At 38.0% G+C, this 24,701-nt stretch overlaps 1 protein-coding gene across 7 annotated transcripts in view; it reads left to right on the top strand.

The window, feature by feature from the left end:
* TENM3 (teneurin transmembrane protein 3) overlaps positions 1-24,701 on the top strand; it is an 836,163-nt gene that overhangs the window by 686,729 nt on the left and 124,733 nt on the right. For all 7 annotated transcript variants that reach the window (XM_063458145.1, XM_063458151.1, XM_063458150.1 and 4 more), the window contains 2 exons: positions 1,338-1,538; positions 8,659-8,844. In XM_063458145.1, coding sequence (XP_063314215.1) covers positions 1,338-1,538; positions 8,659-8,844 — 387 coding nt within the window. The remainder of the gene's footprint in view (positions 1-1,337; positions 1,539-8,658; positions 8,845-24,701) is intronic.

Raw genomic sequence — 24,701 nt, 5'->3', positions numbered from 1 at the left:
CAGCACTTACCTTTCTCCAGCGTCGGGCTCCCTTGGCGCTGGGGATCTCTCCGCCCCGATCTGCCTCTCAGCTCTGAATTTGCATGCGCGTCAAGAGCTGCGCGCACATGTGTTGTGACCCCGGCACATGCCGAGTAACCGCCGGGGGGGGGGGGGCACGGATCAGTTTTTGCACCGGGGCACCATAGATCGTGTGTACGCCACTGACTGAAATCCTGCAGTGTCTGCAAGGTCCCCCTGCTTAAGAAAGCACATGTACAGGCCCGTCTGAAGTTGCCAATGAACATGTTGTGAAAGTGTTGTGGTCAGATGAGATCAAAATCAAGCCCTTTGGCATCAAATCAACTCGACGTGTTTAGAGGAGAAGGAATGCTGCATATGAAACTTAATGCTTTGGGCAGGGGGGGGGGTTCTGCTAAGGGGACAGGACAACTGCACCGCATCAAAAGGACGATGGGCGGGGCCATGTACTGTCAAATTTTGGGTGAAAACCTTCTTCCCTCAGCCAGGGGTCATGGATGGGTATTCTAGCATGATTATGACCCAAAACACACAGCTAAGGCAACAAAGGAGTAGCTCAAGAAGAAGCACATGAAGGTTCATGAGGGGCTTAGCCAGTCTACAGACCTTAATCCCATAGAAAATCTGTAGAGGGAGTTGAAGGTTCGAGATGCCAAATGTCAGCCTCAAGACCTTAATGACTTGGAGAGGATCTGCAAAGAGTAGTGGGACAAAATCCCACCTGAGTTGTGTGCAAACCTGGTGGCCAACTACAAGAAACGTCTGACTTCTGTGATTGCCCACAAGGGTTTTGCCACCAAGTACTAAGTCGAAGGGGTCAAATACTTATTTCAGTCATTGACGTGCAAATCAATTTATAACTTTTTTGACAAGCATTTTTCTGGATTTTTTAAATTTTTTATTATTCTGTCTCTCACTGTTAAAATACACCTACCATTAAAATTATAGACTAATCATTTCTTTGTCATTGGGCAAAAGTTCAAAATCCGCAGGGGATCAAATAATTTATCATGTTATATGTATGCTTGTTCCATGCTGATTGCTAGGTGCATTGGGCAAGGCTTGTAACAATGACTGACAGGGATCTAAGATCAATGTACCCAGTTTCAGGACAAAGAGGTTTGCATTTCTGTGTTTAATCTTCTTTTAAGACCTCGCAAATGCATATTTCGGAAATATAGGGATGAGTAAAGGTAATAAAAAAAATTTAAAGTTACAGTGCTTTTTTAATAAATAAGTTACTTACTACGAGTCATATCTATCTATCTGTAAATGAATTATCATGTATATATGTTTTCCTTTTTTTTTTTCAATAGCGGATTGTCTCGACACATTCTGTTCCCATCATGGGGTTTGTATTCATGGTGAATGTCATTGCAACCAAGGCTGGGGTGGCACCAACTGTGAGATACTGAAGTCCATGTGTCCTGATCAGTGCTCTGGCCATGGAACGTATGACCAAGAGTCTGGAAGCTGTACTTGTGATCCCAACTGGACAGGTCCTGACTGCTCTACTGGTAAGCAGCTTGTCAGATGTGTTACACGGCTTATATGTATGTGATGATCTATATAATATTGCTGATCTTGGCATCCTGATTGGACTTTCATAGAATGAGTCAAATGTTTCCGTGTATATCTCTCTCTTGTTTTTTCTCTCCATTACTTTTTTTTACTTCTGTCCCTTCGTGTTATATTTTAGATATAGCCTTTTGTATCCTATTTCCTGAAATCTCTGTGTGCTTTTCTCTTCCTCCATATTCCCTTACTCTTGCCAGCTCCCTTAGAAAACCACTTCCACCTCTTCTTTTACTTTCGACAAGCTTCAGATAACAAGCAATTCAAGGTTTTGTGGAATAAAAGCAAAGATGCATTCATTTTATAAAATAGAATTATTTTAGTGAATCACAATTGCTTATCTAGGATGCATAGAATAGAATCTTATGTTGATGAGTTCTGTTTCCTTGTCAACCGGGTACAAAAACAAAGTTTTTACAGTTAACCTTTATTGAGAAAGCAAATGCTGCTTTAAAAAGACTGTAGATATTCTTTTAAGTGTAACCTTTGAGGTGCAAATAATTTTAAACGCTCTAAGGTGACCTTCAGACATCTGTAATCATGATGTAATAAATCTAAGTGTAGAGAATCGGTTGTTCTAGCGCTAAAGGGAAGGAGTTATTTCCCTCCCAGTGTATAGGTTGAAGATCAACACAGCTTTCCTCTATCTTTATAAGCAGTCATTCAATTAATTAGACCTTCAATTGCACTTGAATTAAATTAGCTCTAATTAATAAGTTCATTACAAAGATTGACGCACCCCTGTTCAAAGCTTGTGTGCTAAAATCTGATAAACACCTTCACCCTAATGAAAAATTGATTAGATGGAGCAAAAACGGGACCAGTGAAGTAAACCTCTTGCTTCCCCACTGTTGAGTTTATATTCTGGCGCTTTGAAGTTAATCAAACCACCATAGGTCTCTTAATCAGAAACTGAGACTCTGTAGAGTGAACTTTTTTATTTTGTTCTTTTTTTTTTTTTTTTTTATCCTGGCAAAAAATAGGAAAGTTGAAAGTTGCTTTCACATATGGACATGCATCACAATTACTTAATGTGGGTAGTTTTGAAGACAAAAGTAAAACACATTTCTAAACAAGAAACACAAGCATAGTTTGTTTTGGTACAGTAAACGTTTTATGTGCAACATTACTTTGGCTTAATAATAGGGTGTCTCAGAGGTTAACCTCCTCTGTGATCAAGATTTTGGACTTATCTGGATGGCTGTCTGGCAACTTGAGTGTCACATCGGCATCCATGACGAACACATTTTGACAGATGTCCCCCCATTATATCATCTGACATACCTCCCTTCTCTGCCTTGCCCTAATAACAGTAGTTTTATCGTTTGCAAAGGTAGGCCATATGGCAGTACTGTGAATTTATTTTCACAAGCATAATGCATACAGTTAATCTATACTAAGGTGAACTTGTTAGTGTTTCTAATACTTTGTTTTTGCCTTATAATGATTAATCGAAACACTAATTTCTAAGGATCGCCATGAAGGTGCATTCTTTCTCCCCAACAGATGGTCTGTGTGTGTATTCAGCATATTATACATTCTGTGGCCATAGCGGCTATGTGTGTAGCTCATTTGAGAGACAGCAAACATAAAGGTTTATAGGAAACTAAAATTTTTCCTTTCCAAGATTTTATCTCCTCAAATTGAAGCTGTATCCTAAATATCGCTTGTTATTTTGTATTTTTCTTTATACACCATGAATAGTATTGATTCAAATGATCTGGTTCAACTCCAGGCTGAAAATAAGTGCCTTGTTAAAGCATCCTATTGACGATATAATAACTGAATATCATAAATAGCGGTGTGGGTGATCATATGGTTTTACAACCTCCATTAAAAACTTGTGTTCCTAAAGGAAGTAAGTCAGTATAAATGACTAAATTATAACCTGGTGATATGATTTTTTTATTATTATTTTTTTATGAAAGCTGTTCTGTGCTCCGTCATCATCCAGGTTGACCGCCTAAAAGGGTTAATTCTTTAATAAATGCGTCATTTTTATGGGTTTCAAGAAAAAAAAATATACTGCAGGCTGCATTATAAATAATTTATAGGAGCTCCTAATTCAAGGTGCAATATAAAAACAATATACCTACATATGCGTGTGCTGGAATTGTCTTGTGCATTTTCTAGGATAATATAATAAGAGTATAAACGGAAGGAGAAATATAAATAAATAAGCAGGACCTGCCAAAATTGGCTACATTGGAATTGTGGCAGGCTTATGTAATATATATATATATATATATATATATATATATATTTATATTTGTGTTCGGGGCAACATTGATTATGATATGAAGTAAGACTGTTGTTAGCAAACCTGTGATAGGAGGAAGTCGGCTGAGGTGTGCTTAAACCGACATATGCTGTAGGCTAGTAAATAAAGTGGGCCTACACTAGAAGAGTATAATGAATAAAGGGAGTGAAGGGTGGGGCAGCAGCTCGTCCATCCAATCACAGTAGGGTAGGAATGGGGGAAGTCCCTTTCAAAGGTCCATAAGCCCCTCCCACAACTTCAGGCCAAGCCTTACAATTTGTGTTTGGGGCAACATTGATTATGATATGAAGTAAGACTGTTGTTAACAAACCTGTTATACGAAAAAGTCGGTTGAGGTGTGCCTAAACCGACATATGCTGTAGGTCAGTAAATAAAGTGGGCAAAAAGGAATACAAATCATGCTCAAAATACATGTATTGAGTAAATATCATAATACAACGTAAGTACATTAAGATTACATTTTAACGAATGCCCTTTGTATTTCTTGTACCGGTTGGGGTATGTATATTGTATATGCTGATGACTTCCAGCAACCTAGAGTTTTAATGATATGGACTGGAACGTCCTGGCTCGATGCTGTAGATGCGGCCCCTATCCTAAATGATTGTCCTGAATAATGGCTAGGGTTCATACCGATATATATACAAACACATACATGTGAGAGAATGAACACAACTTATTATATTCTCCGTGACCATGTTGGTTATGTGTGTAGGTCATGTGAAATACAACAAGCATAAAGCAAAGGGTGTATTCTCTGACCTAAACCGCTATATGTATATATGATGGGATTGGTATGCTTTCTACAGCCACATGATGCTTACTTTGAACAATTTAAGTGCCAAAAGAGTGGACAATAAATTTTATAAAGTAAAGATTTATTTTTGAAAGGCTGCCATTATTGAATACTCTTTATAAAGACAGGCTTCCCCCATTCTCCCCCCAATAAGGTATTGATCCATTTTCTTTTAAAACAGAGGTGCCCAAAATTAGAACTCTGTTGTAGGCTAACTCCCATGATGCTTTACTAGCCTTTTGCCCACCTCTAGTTTAATGGGATACTGACCTTTTGTATAAAGGTCACAGGTTAAGATGTAACTGGCTCCCAAGTCCTAGTTTGACACTTGAGTCAAGGGAGTTACGAAAAACGTATTATTGAGATAATTGTTTTAGAATCTTCGTAGATCACATCTATCCCATTTCCAGCACTATTTATGGCTTTTACGGCATGAACTCACGGTGTTGTGACCTGGATTGCATTATTTTCTCTATAGTAAAAGGTTAATGAGTACATCTAGCTAAGCAGCACATTACGGCCCCCTTGCAGCCCATTCCATTTATCTCTATTTGTGACAAGGTTTGCCCATGAGCTGTAATTATACAGACAAGGCTTTTGTGAGCTCATGCTTGGTGTGTGAGTGTTATTGCAATAAATTACTATAAGGTACAATCACCTATTTATGTTTACGGTAAAAGCTTACCTGCAAAACAAATCAATTGTAAACTGCAGTCCCATGTGAACTAAATTCAACTAATAGAAATATTTACTGTTAGCCCAGAGTTCTCATTTCAATGCTGGGTCTCAAGAAGTGCTTTGTATTAGTCAGTGATACTGTAAGAGCGTGAAGAGTTTCTGTAAATTACTGTCTGCAAAGTTTTATAAACTTAAAATGTTAACTGCAAACTATGTTTAAAAACCAGTTAGATGTAATGAGATAGGTGGATACTTTTTTTTTTAATTTCCAATAATAATCACATTTCCAATAATAATAATACTGAAGTTTGTTGTCCCTCGTCAGCCAATTATTAATCACCCTAATGAGCATATTTTGTAACACTAGAAATCAGCTGAATCTATTAGCATCACAAATGCTGCATAGGATATTGTAGGATAATTATATTGCTGGTTATGGAAGCAGGTAGTATGCCGTCTAGAACATGCTAGGGGTTTAAAGCAGTGGCGGAACTTATGTATAGAAGGGTCTGGTGCAAGCTTTTCCAGCTGGGGATGTATCGTGTGCCCATCCTTGCAAAGGTGTGTTTGTGAGCAGTGTTTGTGTCTGAATGTATATATGTATTTGTGTGTAGTGTTGGCATTTGAATGTTTTTGTATGTTGGTATGTACTGTTGCTATTTGAAAGCAGTGGTGTACTTGTCCACATAGTTTAATGGTGAAATGATAAATAATTTGAAAAGATTATATAAAAATATTAAATAATTTGAAAAGCTTATCCATAAATATTAAATCGAGGTCTTTGAACTGCCAAATGACAGATGCATTCCAAAAGCTGAAACCATGCTTTCTTGCTAGTGCAGCTTGTGCTTTTGTCACTAGGTGTACCTCTAGATTTCCAAATTGGGCTAGTACTTTTGACTACATAACCCGACTGGGATTTTTCTGTCAACATGCCAATTTTAAGATCTGGAATACATCTTTCTATACTTGTTTTACCTGTACTTTTGAAATCATCCCTGTGTTTTGTGTGAATGGTCTTCACATTATTCAGGAGAAGGAAGACCAGGACCATATATTCATACCTAACGTGCATGTAGGTGTAGAATTCTTAGGTACCCTACCTTCCCTGAAGACACCAGTAATCTGTTGTTAGTTTCATGCTCTGGAACGCACACAAGAGTGTCAGGAGGTTCATCTCTCTCTCTCCCTCTCTCTCCCTCTTTTTTGTCAAATACATGTTTTTTAAAAAAATCAATAATCGCATTGCAAAATGAAAAAGCATATAAAAAATATGAAAATGCATATTTGTAGTGCGAGCACATGCCTCTAGTGAACACGTGTATGTGGGCAGATGCTTACTCTTTGAAAACATGATAGTTAGTGACTTTAGGGGGGTAACTCTGACTAGGGTGTCCACATTCATGATTTTAACAGGGAAATTTACAGAAATGCATGTCTCACGGTTATAATCGGCAGCAAGCAACAGTGTTGATTATATCTTAGTGGAAATAGAAAAAATAATCCAGGCACTCCAAATGAATTCCAAGAAAAAGGCAATTTATTGGAACCAGCAGCTACAAAGTGACGTTTCAACCCCTAAGCTTATCAAGCTTGATTTATTTTTCTATTTCCACTATTATATTTGGTCCATTTGGGTACTGGGACATATCCAGTGAAGCACCCTGGATTCCTTGGCAAGGGGTGGAGTGCACTTCCATCAATTTTCTACATTTATTTGATTATATCTTAGCCAGCCCTCATGTACACATTTTTTTTCAATAAAGCTATCCATGTGGTTGCCCTAAATCAGTTGAGAACGTGACTTGTTACTCTAATCCCAAAATGAACCATTATTTAAATTATCTGATTACTAATATCTCACTTGAATCTATAACATTATAGAAGCCTATATTTTGTACTTGTGATATTCTGTAGATCTGCGATGTGATCTTATCTGAGGTTTCTTTGGTCTGATTACTTTAAATTCCTGACAACAGTAGGTACATGTTTGATTATGCAGAGTGTCACAATGAATGAATTATGATTACTACTGAATTTGGAGCAAATTCCTGAGTTAAATTGTTAGTGCTTCAGAAAAGACAAATATAAAGTATCTTTTCTAGATTTAGAATATTTCATTTGTCATCATTTATTACCTAGCTCCCTTTGTCATCCATCATACACGCACCGCTATCTAACAAATCTCTCTTTTGGAGAAAATGACAAACTTCCATTCATTGTACATTGATTGCTGTAACGGATTATGCAGAATATATTTCTGCTTACAGTCACTTGTGTGTCTTTTTTCATTTCTTCTAATCACATCATTTAGGCAATCTGGATTGTTTTCACTGAATGGATTGTGTTGGGTCTGCTTACAACCCAAATTGTTCACAACTTCTCTTTGCAGTGAAAAATAACGCTTTATTATTATAGTAAGATCGAAGGATCCCATAGGTAGGTCCCTAGCCATTATGGAAACACATCTCCCTTGTTACTTTCACTGGAAAAGACTCATTCGAGATCTAGTTTCACATAATCCAAAGACCTACATAGCAAACTTGAATTCTGAGCTGGAGTAGGGTGCCAAATTAGCACCCCTTCCTAGAACCCTGAGCTATGTTTTTTGTAAATGTGGAGTGTGTGGTGACTGTGTGTTGTAAGTGTGTGGGAAAGAGTGTTTTTATGAGATTGTTTGTAGTTGCTGAATATTTTGTGTGAGAGTGTGTAGCTCCTTAATGGGGTGTAGTGAGTGGAGCAGGCTAAGAATAGTACATAGTACTTGAGAAGGCGGCTGAGTCTGTCTGTGTGTGCTGTGTGTGCTGTGTGTGCTGTGTGTGCTGTGTGTGCTGTGTGTAGATAAATTTGAGTGTGGCTCAGTGTTTGTGTAATGTCAAAATTTTGCCCCTTCCTGACTACTTTTTGGCAGGAAAGGGGTATAATCCCTTGTGTTCCAGTGAAGGCACGAGGGGTAGCTGAATCCTAATATCGGGTGTAGAACACTTTAAGAGATCCCTCACTGTTTCAGCACTCAATCAATAAAGAAGTGCAAGGGGATCACAAGGAAACTCTTAAAGTGATCAGCACCCAAAAAGAGGTGCAGACCACAATGCTCCCTCAAAGAAGTGAAGGAGCAAAGAACTAATGCTTTCTTAAGAAGGGCCCCCTTTCAGCCTGAGCCAGTGGTCAAGGTCCAGACAGGGGTCCACCAGGTACACTGGTCCTGCTTGAGCTAATACATGTGAATAACATTTTACCTTTTAACTTTTAGAACATTTATGTATTGAACCTGAACACTTGTTTTATTATTTATTTCCATGTATAGAAATTTGTGCAGTTGATTGTGGAACCCATGGTGTGTGCATGGGTGGGGCATGTCGTTGTGAAGAAGGCTGGACAGGCCCTTCATGCAACCAAAGAGCTTGTCATCCTCGCTGCTTGGAACATGGAACCTGTAAAGATGGGAAATGTGAATGCAACCAGGGCTGGAATGGAGAGCACTGCACAATTGGTAAGATGGGGCAAGTCTGGGGGCATTTGTATGTAACTGAGTCTTTTGTTTCTTTTAGTATGTGCATAGTGATATGTTTTATAGAGGTATAATTATTTTCCTTTTATTTGGGATTTTCTCATTTGATTAGATTTCTACTCAAGCACTGATTACAGCCATTGTTTAAATGTAGAGAGTGGATACATCACAGTCACATGAAACAAAATAAATCAGCAGTTTGGATAGATAGAAATGTATGGAGAAAGATTGTACAGTAAACTACAAGTTGTTTTTAGGATATAATGGGTTGTATATAAAGAGACATTCTGTTGGAATGTTCTAAGAATGAAGGCGCACTGAACTCTGTCATTGCTCCAAAATTACAAATCTTCTCCAGAATTACTCTTTATATGTTGCATCCACTATGTCAAAGGAGCAACAAGCTGTTTTCTTGCCACCTGCTGTTTGAAACTATTTCTTTCCTTTGAGCAGATTCACAAACTGTCAACATTCCAGTTTTTAATTTATTTATTTTTAATCTCCATTTATCATGCTTTGTGTATTTAAACATTGTGGTGTAGTGCACACTGAACAAAACCATCAGCGCTCCACCTGCTCCTAAGCTACAGGTCCCATTTTACTCCAGTAACAGTTGAAGAGCTACAGGCCGACTATGGGTGTTAAACTAATCTAATTGTTATTGGGAAAATGGGTTCATGACTAAAATTAATATGTTATTGCATATACATGTTGCGTAATATCAGTGCATAGCTTTAATCCGTTGAGATTCACACTGGTACCTCTGCAGAGCCTGTATTTAGCATTTAGTAAACATCATGATAATTATTAAAGAAGAGTGTTTTGACCATCTTTTTATCTTAAAACTATACTATAGTCACCAGAACCACTACAGCTTAATGTGTAGTGTCTCTGCAGGCTTTTCAATGTAAACGCTGAATTTTCAAAGTCCAGTCCGGTGCTGCACAGTGTGCAGCTCCTACATTCAGCATGGAGACGCTGAATGCTCCCCATAGAGACACATTGATTCTCTATGAGGAGATGCTGATTGCTGCAGCATGTTTTTTTTGCCATGCATGCGCCGAAGCCTCACAATGCTTTCTTATGGGAAAGCAATGGATTGGCTGAGATCATCGATATTGATGATCTCAGCCACGGAGGCGCGTCAGCCACAGGCAAGACTGGCATGGCATGGAAGAAAAAGTGAGTAAACATTTTAAATCCACAGAGAGGGGGGACTGGATCATCTAAACATTTATTTCAGCACTATATTTTTAGGGATACATTTTTGTATTCCTGACACTATAGTGCTCCTTTAAATGTCAAGGATAGTCAGCAAGTAGCTCTCTGGCCATTTTAGATATATCTCTTATTTCAAATTTTAACAGCTTGTAGTTTCACAAAGTGTCGTGGGATGTTCGATTTCATAATAGCTCATGAGAAAAGTGTTGGCATTCATCCACATTGCAAAGCAGACTTGGATCAATGCACATCTCATATGGGTATTGTAACCAGACTGGCATTTTACAGGACACTTTATGATTTTTGGATTAGTTTATAAAGTCCAACCTAGCACTATGTGGAATTCATGAGCCACAATTAGAATCAGTGACCTAATAATACCTGAGACCTCAAAGGAGACAGCATGATCACTTAAAGGGACACTATAGTCACCCAGACCACTTCAGCTCAATGAAGTGGTCTGGGTGACTGGTCCCTCAGGTTTTAACCCTTCAGATGCAAACATAGCAGTTTCAGAGAAACTGATATGTTTACATTTGGGGTTAAGCCAGCCTCTAGTGGCTGTCTTCCAGACAGCCACTAGAGGCGCATCTGCGACGCTGGAGGCACATTTTGCCTCCATCACGCAGAGCGTCCATAGGAAAGCATTGAGAAATGCTATGGACACTTTGAATGCGCGCGCGGCACTTGCCACGCATGCACATTCAGCTCTGCTGATGTCAGACGGGGGAGCTGACGTCGGCGGGGGAGGAGAGGTCACCAGCGCCAAGGGAGCCCGGCGCTGAAATAAGGTAAGCTGCTGAAGGGGTTTTACCCCCTTCAGCGCCACGGGAGGGGGACCCTGAGGGTGGGGGCACCCTTAGGGCACTATAGTGTCAGGAAAACCGCTTTGTTTTCCTGACACTATAGTGATCCTTTAATTGATTTCACATTGGGAACTTGTGAATTCATCATATGGACAGACTGGGCTTTACCATCAGAATGCAGAAAGCAAGTTCAAAATAGCCTCCGACAGCATGGTAACCTGCAGTTCCTACATTTAGGACATGAAGATGGACATTATTAAACTACGATCATAGTCACATGATGTGAAACAACATGAACATGGACGTCATTAAACCACACTCATAATTGGATAGCCACACTTAATAGCAGTAATAAATACAAAATACAATGTAGCATGAAGCCTTCCGTTTTCCAAATGCATCAGTGAAGTATACATTTCATTACAAGCATGTGGTGAAAAGGTCACAGCTAACATATATGACAAACACATAAACCCAGCTAATTCATTACTGAATGTCCACTCATTTCAACAAGATGTTGCTCTGTCTGATTAAAAGAATCAATAGAATAGCAGCTGGTGTTGTACATGTTTTAGAATCCCTGGACTTGTGTTTCCATTGGCATTTATATTCTGATATGTTTCATTGCAGCATTTGTAAACCAATAATCTCAGTTTGAAATAAGGTTACACTTCTATCTATTTCTCTCCTGTGCAGCGTGCAACTTTATTTAAATCTTATCTGACAGCCACGGCAAGAGCTATATCCTTCCAGTAAGAAGTGTTACTTATTTTAAAATGATACGCTTCCCCTAGAACAGTATACCGCATTGACTACATCATCCCACTGTAACTAGCATATGTTAGAATTTATTGCACTGACAGCAGATGCTCTGTTTTATGTATATGTTTTTACAGAGACAGGTGCTCCCTTTTCTGCTGTTAAAGCTACAATCTGAAATGTTACAGAACATATCTTAAAAACACAATGTATATTTTAAGTAGTAACTAATAATTACCATAACATCTCTGGATTCATAAAAGCATATCAGCCTTTAGCTACATTGTTTTCTCACTGCAGGCTAATGTACTGTAAGAATAAACTGTTTAGTTGATTATGGGGATTAGATTACTGTATCACTTTAGAAGGCATGATACAATACAAATGCAGTACAAATTACCCGGAGAACGCAGACTAAAAGTATATTAATTCATTAGCTGCCAAAGTCTGGATTCACCAAAACCAGCCGGTAATCTGCACGTGGGCTATACAATAATGAACATTAGAAAATGTATATGTCAAATAGAATGGCCTAATTCAAGGGTAATCATAATAATTATATTTTTTCTTAATGTTGTTTATAGTTTTATTTTAGTTATAGCAAGTGGTCTGTTGGTTTTACATTCACTTTGTCAGAATTTGACTTGAGTCCCATTATTTCTTTATTTAGTTATTTAAAGAGAAAAAACTCCTTGTCATCAGTATCAAAAGTAACATAAGTAGATCCAGGGAACCCCCATCCCGACAGATATAATACAGATATACAGATATAATACAACAGCATGGATAAGAGCACAAGTGAAGTAGAATTAGAAACAATATAATCAAATAATCAGTACAATAACAATGTTATAGAAATAGAGATTTCCGTTTGTTAGCTGTTTAGAGTTCACAGGAGGAATATATGATGTCCTACTCACATTTAACAGACACACTATGCACTCACGATGGTATTAATGCTAATGATGCATTCCAGTTGTATGGGTTTAGTCTTTCTTTTAGAGATACCCACTAAATAGTGGGCATAGTGTAATTTGGTTAGTGATACTGTTTTTTTTTTTATTATTATTTATATTTTTAAGAGCCATCAAGTTAACAAAGTACATAGTATAACCTCACCTTCAGATGTATAGTCCTTCAAGGGGTTGGGATTGTTCATTGAAAGGTCACTCTACTGCCCAAATAAAAATAAAAAGATTCCCATAATGAGAAAAAGAGACAAAGGAGAAGATCCAGTTCCACGTGGATTTATATGTGGAACCTCAAAATCTCTTCCTACATGTGGAAGTAGCTAAGCCAATCACGATGTTCTCAGCACTTGACAGCAGTTCCATTCAGCAGATAAAGTTAATGGGGTTGCCTAAGCTGATAAAATCTACAATTCAAATTCCTTCACAGATCATTTAGGTACTTGAACATACACAAGCCGAAACATATTCTGCGGGGAATATGAAGGAACGCTGCAATTATAAGCAACTGTGTGCAAGGAGCCTGTTACAGGGCCAGGGAAAGCTATTTTTCCAGGATGCCCATTTTGACAAAAAAATTGTATTTCCCTTTCTGATTCATCCCTATTACCATTTTAGTGAATCATTTTCATATGACTCTACATTAAATTTGAAAAGGTATGTCTACTACTTTAACCTTTTCACTTCATTAAAATACATTTTGGATTTTTTACAGATACACTGTCCAATTAACACTTTTGGTTTACATTTTGGAATTACATTTTAGCTAACACTATTTTTTAAATAAACCTTATGGCTCAGATATTTTGGTGACTGTTTCCTTATCCTCTCACAAAATGCTTGTTAATGCATATTTTCATGTGCTCCAAATTCTAATCAATCAGAAGCTTCTATATCTATAAGATATTTTTTTATTTATTTATTGGTATAATTTGTTCATTTATTGGTACAATTTCTACTCTTGCCCCAACCCCCCAACCTTCTTCTCCAATGATATATTGGCAAAACCCTTAACTTTTCTTTAGATGGCAAGTTAGGCAAATTCACTGTTGGACAAATGAGTCTGAGCTTTTCTCAAATTGCAAATTGAGTCCCTATTAAAAACTAAACCGAGGGGCATAACTCAGGGGAATTTATTTTCCTTTCCTAATATAGAGTGCTCAGCCAGGGCGCTTTACATAGATTAGCAGTTATCAATAAGCACATTAAACACTGAAATCCGATGCAATCAGACTAGATTAATCTTGGCAACTAGATGTCAGTGCAGTGATGGGGAAGAAAGAATAAAATGTAAATGGTAATTAAGTCAGAATGGATGAACTACGAGGCACCGGTGAGGAGGTCAGATAGGGTCATAAATATACGTGAACATTGGGGTCAAGGTAAGGTTGCTGGATCTTGATCTTATTAAGGATTGCCTATGTTATACGAACATTTCAGGGCCGTAGTAAATAAAATATAGCCCTGATGTATATATTTTTCCAGTAGGGGTCCTCAAATCTACTAATCTGGTAGCCTCGGGTAAAAAAAAAAGGTTTTGGAATAAGGAGGTTTTCAGGAGTTTTATGGAATGTTGTAAGGCATCTATCGGAAGGCAAAGTATCTTCAGTAGAAGGCATCCACCTGGCAACCACATGGCAGCAGACATTCAATGAATGCCTTGCATGTATTCTTTGGTTATTGTACTTAAATTAAATGTTTTCACATAAAATCACAGTGTATACCCCATATTCATTGCATACATTTTACAGCAACCTTCAACATATTTTATTTATTTATTTTTATTCTAATTCAATTCTCATGCTGTGTTTCTGAATCATTTACCTCTGTGCCAGGGATTAGTAAATATTCTCATATGTATTATAATTTTATTTATTAAAAACAACCAACTTCTCTCACAAAGATGTTTAAGGGAGAAAAAAATGCACTAACAGTGACACTGGAATAGTAGAACCTTCCGTACTCACATGCAAAGCCATGAAATTAGGTTCATCAGTGCTGCCGGTACATGTCTGTCCTGGAAGTATTTTATGCTAGATTTATGTATCAGCAGCTTTGCAACATGCATTCAGATTCTGAGTGCATAACAGGCTGAAACATGAATGTGAACTTCCATAACTCCCAGGCTCACAGAACTCCCAGTGATAGATATTTATTCCACTGCTGCAAAATGAATAGTGTGACCAACTTGCCTACCCATGGGGCTCTTTGTTGGTATGGAATACATGCAGTATGCTATCATTTATTTGGAAACCAGCATACTTTAAATCTGGTAATGTTTCCATAAATAAACATACATTCATTACCACCTAACATCAGTTTAGGCGTGATTATGCTTTTCCCACACATTTTGGCTAGAAAAGAGGGGTTTTATTTAATTTCTTAATTTCCTTATGATTTCACAATTGTCTGAAGATAGATGTACAGTATAGTCCATTGCTTTCACACAATTTGTGAGAAAACCCTGATGTAAGGGCCCTCTGCCGCCCTCCTGTGAGTTCTGGTGCCGGGCTTGTGGTCATCAGTAAGTGATATTACAAGTATATTAGGTGATGTGTGAGTGCTGTGCTAGACTCACTCAACACATTTTCCCCAAGCAAAAGGGCTTCATCTGCTCTCTGTGCATGGTAAAGGAGTGGTCAGCTCTTCTCGTCATACAGTGATAAGCCCCTCTTTGATGGGTGTGTTTGTAATCACGTGATGCAATCAGAGTCATCTACATGTCCTCTTGATGATCTTTCCTGTCCTTCATAAATACCTCCCAATGTTGGGAAGTATGGTACATAAAGAACGTACATTACTTATAAAGTGTGTGTTGAAGGAGGCCAATACATTAGATACGTTCAGATATGTATAAACCACCAGTGTAAGGGTAGACATTAATTTAACATATTGAACCAAAAGCAAAATAGAAATGGCACATCTCTCTCGCCCATGAGTAGTTCTATAAAGACATGTAGCTTTATAGAGAGTTATACTGTAATATCATGTGCATATTAAAATAAGTGATACAAGATTAATTAAATTACCTACCACAGGCAGACAGAAAATGGCCTCCCATCCCATCCACATAGATCATCTGGTGCCTTACACCCCACTCTCTTGTACTCTGAAGGTTTCTGGTTCTTCATGAAATGCTACCCATGTTAAGCCCAATATAAAACAGATCCACCTTAATTGTCACACTTGTACTGTATACATCTATCTCGCCTTCTTCTTTCTCTCTTCTTTCTCTCTCCCATTTATAAACCTCCCCTTCCCCCAACTTCTTCACTGCAGACTAAATTATACTACTATATCCATCCGTGTCCACCTACCTAGGACTCGTTCTACAATCGGAAATAGAGAATTTTACTTTTACGCATACCTTTTTATGAATGCTCTCTCAAGCAAGGTGCCATTCACAACCTATTATTATGAAAAGTACACAGTTCCTCAATACTAGTTAAGAAAATTCATAGATATTATCTTTTTAAGTGAATAGTTAACATAGTTCATATTTACATGTGATTAACCCCTTAAGGACCAAACTTCTGGAATAAAAGGGAATCATGACATGTCACACATGTCATGTGTCCTTAAGGGGTTAAAAAATTGCTTCTCCCCATACTGGTTGATTGATATTTTCTACTACTTGCAATATGCAAGTTATACAGTACCCTACTGGAAAGAATTCAAATGTCCCTGCATTGTAGAATTTTAGAAGAAAGTAAACCCCAAATTATATCTAACCATTACATTAAAGTATATCTAACCATTACATTAAAGTATATCTAACCATTACATTAAAGTATATCTAACCATTACATTAAAGTATATCTAACCGTTACATTAAAGTATCTTAAAATGGAATCTGTCATTTTTAAAACATTTCTAATAGTATGTTCACTTCTCCTTCATTTTAAGTAAATATGTATTTGTGAGGTGTACAAACTAAAGTAAAATCCAGAAATCTGTAACTCTTTATCCTGAGACTGGGCCTCTCCATATTATCTCCCCAGCAATCATTATTATAAGCTGTGTTCTTTACCCCTGACATTCAGCAGAGAGAACGCCTGCAGTGAAGTGGGGAAATGAAACAATGTTTATTTTCCTCGTTTGTAATGTGTGCACTGGCTGTGCCTGGAATCAATCGGATTGTGCTGTAACATGCTAAATATTTAAGAACTCAGTCTAATTACCTTAACCACTGCAGTGTGCCATAGTGGTTATAGTGTCAGGGATCCACTTGCGCTATCGCTCAAGTAGTTTTTGGATGGTTTGCAACTTATCTGGGTCTACGAGGTATCTCCAGTCTGGCCCTTTTCCCTGATTTATCTAATGTGAAAGTAACACCTATCTGCAGTTTGCTAGTGAATTCAATCCCCATAAATGTTGATTGTTGGTGAAGTAGGAAACATAGAAACATAGAAACATAGAATGTGATGGCATATAAGAACCATTCGGCCCATCTAGTCTGCCCAATTTTCTAAATACTTTCATTAGTCCCTGGCCTTATCTTATAGTTAGGATAGCCTTATGCCTATCCCACGCATGCTTAAACTCCTTTACTGTGTTAACCTCTACCACTTCACCTGGAAATCTATTCCATGCATCCACTACCCTCTCAGTAAAGTAATACTTCCTGATATTATTTTTAAACCTTTGTCCCTCTAATTTAATTTATGTCCTCTTGTTGTGGTAGTTTTTGTGGTAGTTTTTCTTCTTTTAAATATAGTCTCCTCCTTTAATGTGTTGATTCCCTCTATGCATTTAAATGTTACTATCATATCCCTCCCCCCCCCCCCCGTCTCGTCTTTCCTCAACGCTATACATGTTCAGATCCTTTAACCTTTCCTTGTAAGCTTTATCCTGCAATCCATGAACCAGTTTAGTAGCTCTTTTCTGAACTCTTTCCAAATCCCACACATTAGTGATAATATGACAAAAAGGCCAGCATAAAGCATGTATGAAAGACCCAGGTAAATGTAAAACCTAAAATAAAATAATTTTGACTACTTACCTGTGCCAGGGAACTTTTGGCACCATAACCAATACAGCACTCTGTAATAGTTATGGTACTTAAAATTGTTAGAAAATGAAACATCACGTAAAATCATGAGTATAGGTCATTTTTATTGTGGTCAGAGTATTTGTATCTGGGCACTGCTTTTTGTGCATCTATAGCTATGGAGTGTTTATTATTCAGGAGATATACCAATGGATTGTCTGTGCAATGTGACAAGTGATGAGTGACTGCTGTCTGCTTAAAAAGTACTCATCTTCATTGTTATCACTTGGATATTTCCTTTGCCTTGGGTTAAATTGAGGCTTGCCTGCAGCACCCTTAGATCTCACTTCCAATCGCTGTCATCTGTGTAGGCTTGTTTATCAGGGACACTGAAAAAGACCAAATAATAACAAACAAATAACAAGACAAAAACAACAAACAAACCATACAAAACAATATATTTTACAATAAATTCAGTTAAGCTACAAATTCATTGTTTGGGTCCCTGTCTTACAGTCAGTATGTCTTGTTAATCCTATAAAGAAAGAAAGAAATATATAATAAAAGGAGCTGGAAAGTGGTTTGTGCAAATTCTTCAATAATCGGAACCTTGCTATCATTCTAGGAAGTCAGTGGTGATCTATCGTTTTTTCATTCCAAGACATTTTTTTTTCCTGGAGTTAATGCATTTGTCGCACCTGCAAAATATAACCATTAAAGAGACCTTAAAACAATACAAGCCATATCATGCTACAGTTAATGGCTATAAATCATACAAATATGTCACACGTATTTATGTAAAGTATTTTTTATTTTTATTTTAATAACCACTCAACAGCTTCTACATTACTGGTTTGTACTTTACAATGCTTTGTTTATAGAACATATTGTTGCAGATATCTTTGTGTCTCAGACTAGCTAGTGTTTAAATATTTGAGGTTTGGAGCCCAGTTTCTCTGATGTTAGTAATGCCAATTTTCTGTTCTCTGTCAACAAAACTTGACCTTTTAAAGGAACACTGTAGCGTTAGCAATACAATTATGACAATGATGTATCCCTAATGCTGTAGTGATCTACATGCGGTTTCCAATGCCAATTATTTATATAGTGCCAACCTATTCCGCAGCGCTCTACAATAGGTAAGCTAGACGAAAATGTAATTCTGACAACACATGCAAAAGCAGTTAGGGTGCCCTGCCAAAACATTGTTTACTTACCTTCTCTCCATTGCTGCTGTGCTCTCTCATCGCCATCCCACCTTTATTATTCAGATTATGAATCCTGACAATCTTAGCCAATATAATGCTTCCCCATGCATGTGCGTCAAATCGCTGTAGGAGCAGCAATTGATTGCACAGTTTGAATTTGTTCTCACAACGCCTCTAGCGGCTCCATTGAGATGAACTAGTCGTGGTGCCTTTAGTTGTCCTTAACATTTTTTTTAAAAAGCTATAGTGAAATATATATATATCTTTAAATACATAAAATGTAATATTAATATTTGCTTACCTATTCTAGAATTACAATATATGTTTGAATTTTTGAAAAACAAAATACTTGAATACGTGAGTTGTCTCATCACTTTTCAATGTATATATTATATACACACACACACACACAATCTTTTTTTTTTATTATTCTTTATTTTTGGTGCAGTTTCAGCAATACAGATATAGGTATTCATGCCACAACATCAGATGCACGATAAAACAGTCACATTACATTCGTCTTATGTGTTGGGCCGAGTCGAGCTATGCACATTTTGTATTGATAAGGGCTATGTAGTTGAAGCGAGGGGCTGACCATGCCAGTGGTGTGTGTTAGATATGTATCTATTGTCGTCCCAGGGGGACTTTACGACTATGTTGGGACACTGGCACAGGTTATGGCCTTTATAATTACTTAGTTCCTCACGTGGTTCAGCGTGTGTCATGTTGGGTAACGGGCAAGGTCTAAGCCTTTGTGTCTCGTCTATGTGAGTGCAGAGTGTTATGGAGTTCGGGTTATGTGTTGTAGTGTTCCGGCTAGGCCGGTGTTCCCGCCTGGGGGCTCCATAGTGTACTGTGCCCTGTAACCCTGGGCATTCGGGGGGAGAGGGATGAGGGACACTGGTTGGGCCTGGGCCATCGTTTCACCGTCACGGGGCCGTGTAGTCAGTACTAACCGGTGAGGTTGGGTCAGCGGAACAGGATGTGTGTGATTTAGTTCATCTTCAAAAGAGACAGCAAAACAGAGCGAGATAAACAGTGAATAAAAATTACATAAAAACATAAGAACAGTAAATGGTAATAGTAGGCTGGCGTTGTGACCAATGCAGGTTTCAGGTTGCTGGTCCCGGAAGTGTTGTGGCTGGTGCTCTGGCGTTATTGGACAGTCCCAGGGTGGTCAGTAGGGCCGAACCTTCTCCTAAGTTGGAGATCTTGTAATGTTGGTCGCCTTTAGTCACCCATAATGTCCTGGGGGTTGCCCATTTGTACTTGAGGCCCGCTGCTTGCAGGGTGGTCGTGATGGGCTGCATGCTCTTGCGCCAAAGGAGAGTGTCTCTACTCAGGTCCTGGAAGAAGGTGATTCGGTGTGTTTCAAAGTCGTTTAGTGTTTTCTCTTTGATGGCTGTCATCAGGGCTATCTTATCCGTTAGGGATTGACATCGTAGGATGATGTCATGCGGGGCTGCCTTCGGTGCCTGCTGTGGTACACACACACAATCTTGACACATATACAGTGGTTCTTTACTAATCAGTTAAAGGGGTAGGTTTTTGTATCATATTTGTATCATACTGTAGTTTGACAAGGTCAGTATTGTATTTATGAAGGATCTCACTGTCACTATGTTGCTGTACTGTGAGCTTCTTGCAAATGATGGACGCATTAGATGAGTACCCAATGCCAGAGACAGACAATATCACGCTCCATTTACAGTGTAGCACAAACTGTTAATCTAGAGTGACTGTCCAATGCTCAGCAGGCAGTGAAATAGACATTACAAGGCCATTTTCAGAAGAATAGGGAAAGTGCGTGAGGCTTGAGGGTATTATCTACAAACTGAGTTGCATGGGAAGTGACGGTCACCTTAACTGGGTTGTATAAGACACTGCTGGTCACCTTTGTTTCCTATAATTCTCACCCGTCCAACAACTGGTGTCATGGTACCAAATGTTAGCTATCATATATAGGATTTATGTACGATGTACAGACTCCAAAATTTAAAGAGGAACTGTCACTTCCAACGAAGTGGCCGTTCCATGTCCCTTTATCACAGTAAACTGAATTGCTGAGCTTACTGAGGTGAATAGAGCCGCAGAGGTAAGTAAAATGCATGCTTACCTTTGATGCACATCTGCACATCTACCTTTGAGCGTGCACATGTTCACTCAGGCATCCAACAAGAGATATTGCTTATATGTGCATATGCTCTTATAGCAGCACTGTCACTCTCTGGGGACTTTGCGGGGACCCCCAAAGGTGACATTGTTGCTGTAAGTTCAGTGGACGGTGGTCGGCAAAGGTGAGTTTATCTTTCCTGACAATTTTCTTCATGGGCGCTGCCATCCTTTTCCGGTGGAACCTCTTCTGCTTCTGACGCCTTAGCACCAACATCACTGCTGTTTTCTCGTGCATGTGTGAGCATGCAGCATTGAGGTCTATGGATGATCCCACGAGACTGCCGGATCCTCCATAGATAGAGACCATTCCCTGAAGCCGTTACTGGTGATGGCTGGTGGATTGACACTTCTTGCAGCGATATCTACGCACAGTGTCAAGAAGTGTAAGGCGTAGGAAAAATACTGGGACAAAGTAGTCCCTATTTTGTCTCTGTATATCTTTTGACTTGGTTGGAATTTCGGTGACATTCCAACACAGTCAGTATAAGTATTTCATAAAGATTTTGTCTTGATGAAATTCTCATTTTGCAAGGGGGAGTGACAGGGCCGTTTTAAAATTTTGTCCAGTAGTGAGGTATACGTACGTGACTTGTGTACAGCACTGCATGAGCTAAGTAAGTATATGATTTTTGTTAACTTGGCCTGCAAAGTTTGTAAGCTAAAATGTTAAGAAAAAATAGCTAACTGTTTGGATGTGCTTAAAGTAAGGAAGTGACAGTTCCTCTTTAAATGATCTAATGAAACAGCTGAGACTTGTAAAATTGGGATAAACTAAGTCTGTGTCCCATTCTCCAGACCAGAACTGCTTGCCATCATTCTTGCGTTGTTTATGGAGTGTCATTGATTTCTATGTACATTTTGTTAATTCAAATGGAAATTTGGCCTAGGGGAGATTGTAATTCCCTTTTATACTACAAAAGACCTGCTATTTGTTATATATTGTAATTCCTTAGTACATTGGGAAATCTGTTCATTACTGATCACAAAGAAACAGTTTCTTTGTTCAGACAGAACTACTAAATGCACCTCTCTTTTTACTGCACTAAAACAGCAGATTACCCTCGGGTTTCGGATGCTGGAGATTTAAAAAAAGGAAAAAAAAAACACCTGAAAATGAAATTCATACAGCTAGGGAATTATAATATAAACAACACGGAAAATGGATCAAAACTATTACCGGTTTGGACAGAACTTGTTGACATGCACATTGTATTGAATGAGATATCATCTCCATGTTGAATTCACAGGTCCTGTGAATAATTTGTGGTAATGGTAACAGCATTCCTTTTGTTAGAGGAAACATGCAATCCTAAATGTTAGATTTATCTTATCTGATAGCAACATTTAATAGACTGCTGAAAAAAAAGCAATGAGTCACCGATGGGTTTTTTGTTTTTATTTCTACTTTTTTAGCTGCACTAAAATTTGAGTTTGACCATAACTATTTGTAGGCAATTTACATGATACAAAATACTCTCCCTCTTAAAAATACAGGGCACAAGTAGCATTTATTTTGATGACTTCTAAGGGTATCTCTTGCTCTTATCGTTGGTGGATAAAGCTGATAGAAGTTATAGTTGACATGAATATGTGAGTGCTGCTCTAGGTCCATATATCTACATCAGGACACTCTCCCCCCTTTGGCCATGGGTGAGTGCCTTTTAAATAAATTTTAAAAATACGGTATGGGACATAGTAAAGCTTTAAAACATTAACCGGAAGGGATCCTAAACTGTTCCCCTGCCCCAGCCATTAGATGCAGAGGGGACAGTTTAGGGTCCCCAAAGCCAATACACATGATCAGTGGGTAAGACTTTTTAAAATCAATACCACCCCACCGAAGCCTTTGGGTGGGGGTAGGGAAAGGGGCACCATTCACCCCAGATATTTAACAATACCCCACCTAAAGTCCATGGATGGGGGGTATTTCAACCCCTCCTCTTTCTTTTCAAATAGCCTTTCCTCCCCCACCCATGGATGGATGCGTGGAGGACACTGGTATATCAACCCATTTATTAAATATTAGCTCCTTCCCGACACTTTTATTCTCAATACCAAATGAATAGATTGGACTTGTTTCAGGTATCAAACCTAGTCTGTCGGCTTGACATTGACGTTTCAAGTATGTAGGGGGGCAGAAGCAGAAGTTCAAATATTTGTTTGCCTTCCTTTCGATGTGTCCGTTTATTGAGCAACCCTCTGCTTAGAACAGATGGCATGTGACATCCACATTACCTATTACAGTGGCAGATCTCCACATTTTATGTGCTTTAAACATACAAAATATTATGTGTTACTCTACAGTATATGTTTAAAATGTTGTTGGAATTTAAAATACAAGGATCTAAGGCACAATTGTTCCGCATTGGTTAGTACTGCAAAGTCATTTTATATAAATGTATAAAATGCAGTGCGTATAAATACTCATATTTAATTATGGGCTTCCTTAAAATTCTTTAATTGAAGGTAATGCATAACACTGAGGAGAACCTCACTAATGAGGAAGTCGAATATTCTACATTGCCAATCTTCATATAATAATAGTATGTTTTGGAAAGCTTATTTAATGGTCTGATTTCCATAAAGGTCACATTGATAATGTTTTCGTACAAAAATGTCATTGGCTCCCTGTGTGCTAAATGCTGTCACTAGTTGGCTAATTTACCTGTGAGATAGCCTAATTTGTGGCCTGCTTGGGAGGAATGACCTCTGTCGTTTTATAGTCTCGGAATTTTCATATGCGTTAAATTCAACAGGACAAGCCCTATTAATATTGCAGTTTATTCATAGAGTGCACTGCTGTCAGCCGGGATACAGTAATTGCACAGCATGCTGATATTAGCTCTACATTAGAACTCTGCATGTGTTACCCTATTTTTGCTACCAGTCTGCCAACTTACAAAGTGTACTTTGAGTGACAATGCAAGAATGTAACTGGCAATCCCACATCATCATCAACATCATCACTTATTTACCAATCCAAGGATCATTTAATTTTTCTTTCAAGTATTTTATTGTAAATGGTTAATACAAATTATTAGACTAGAATTAAGAACTATCACGAAATAACAGAGCAAAAGCTGCAGGTGCATCATGCGCGTAGAATTGACAAGAAGTACCTTACTCTGACAGTTAGAAAAAGAGAAGATGAATATTATATATATATATTTTTTTTTTTTATATTTTTTAAGGCACTTAAATGTAAATAGCACTATGTCATAGAAATGAAATCATGTTTTATTCATAAAAACACAAGAACCTCACAGTAACCCTATGACTAGTAGAACGCACTTATGGCTCTGGAATCTACCTTGCCACCCATAATTATCTATGATAGATATTCATGATAGATGATCGCAAAGACATAAACTAAGCCTACACAGTCGAGTGAAATGGTAAAATTCTCATATCGATAGAACAGCCACGGGTTAATGTTCAAACTTAATAATTGGTGCCTTGGGAAAAGAAACTGTGTTCATGTTTGCATCCCATATTAAAAATGAAAATCTGTTGAACCCCTGTCTTACAGAACACCATGAATATAAAAACAAACAAACAAACCATATACAATACAATACAGCAAAAGCAAGGTTCCAATAACTACCAATTGAGCCAAAAATGTAATAATTATATTATGTCTCCCCTTTTTAAAATGTTGCGTTCCATTACTAATCATTTGAGTGAACACTCAGAATTGATATATATATTTTTT

The sequence above is a fragment of the Pelobates fuscus genome, chromosome 6, assembly GCF_036172605.1.
Source record: "Pelobates fuscus isolate aPelFus1 chromosome 6, aPelFus1.pri, whole genome shotgun sequence".
Lineage (NCBI taxonomy): Eukaryota > Metazoa > Chordata > Amphibia > Anura > Pelobatidae > Pelobates > Pelobates fuscus.
Note: the sequence above shows the minus strand (reverse complement) of the source record. Positions and strands in the feature narration are given on the sequence as shown.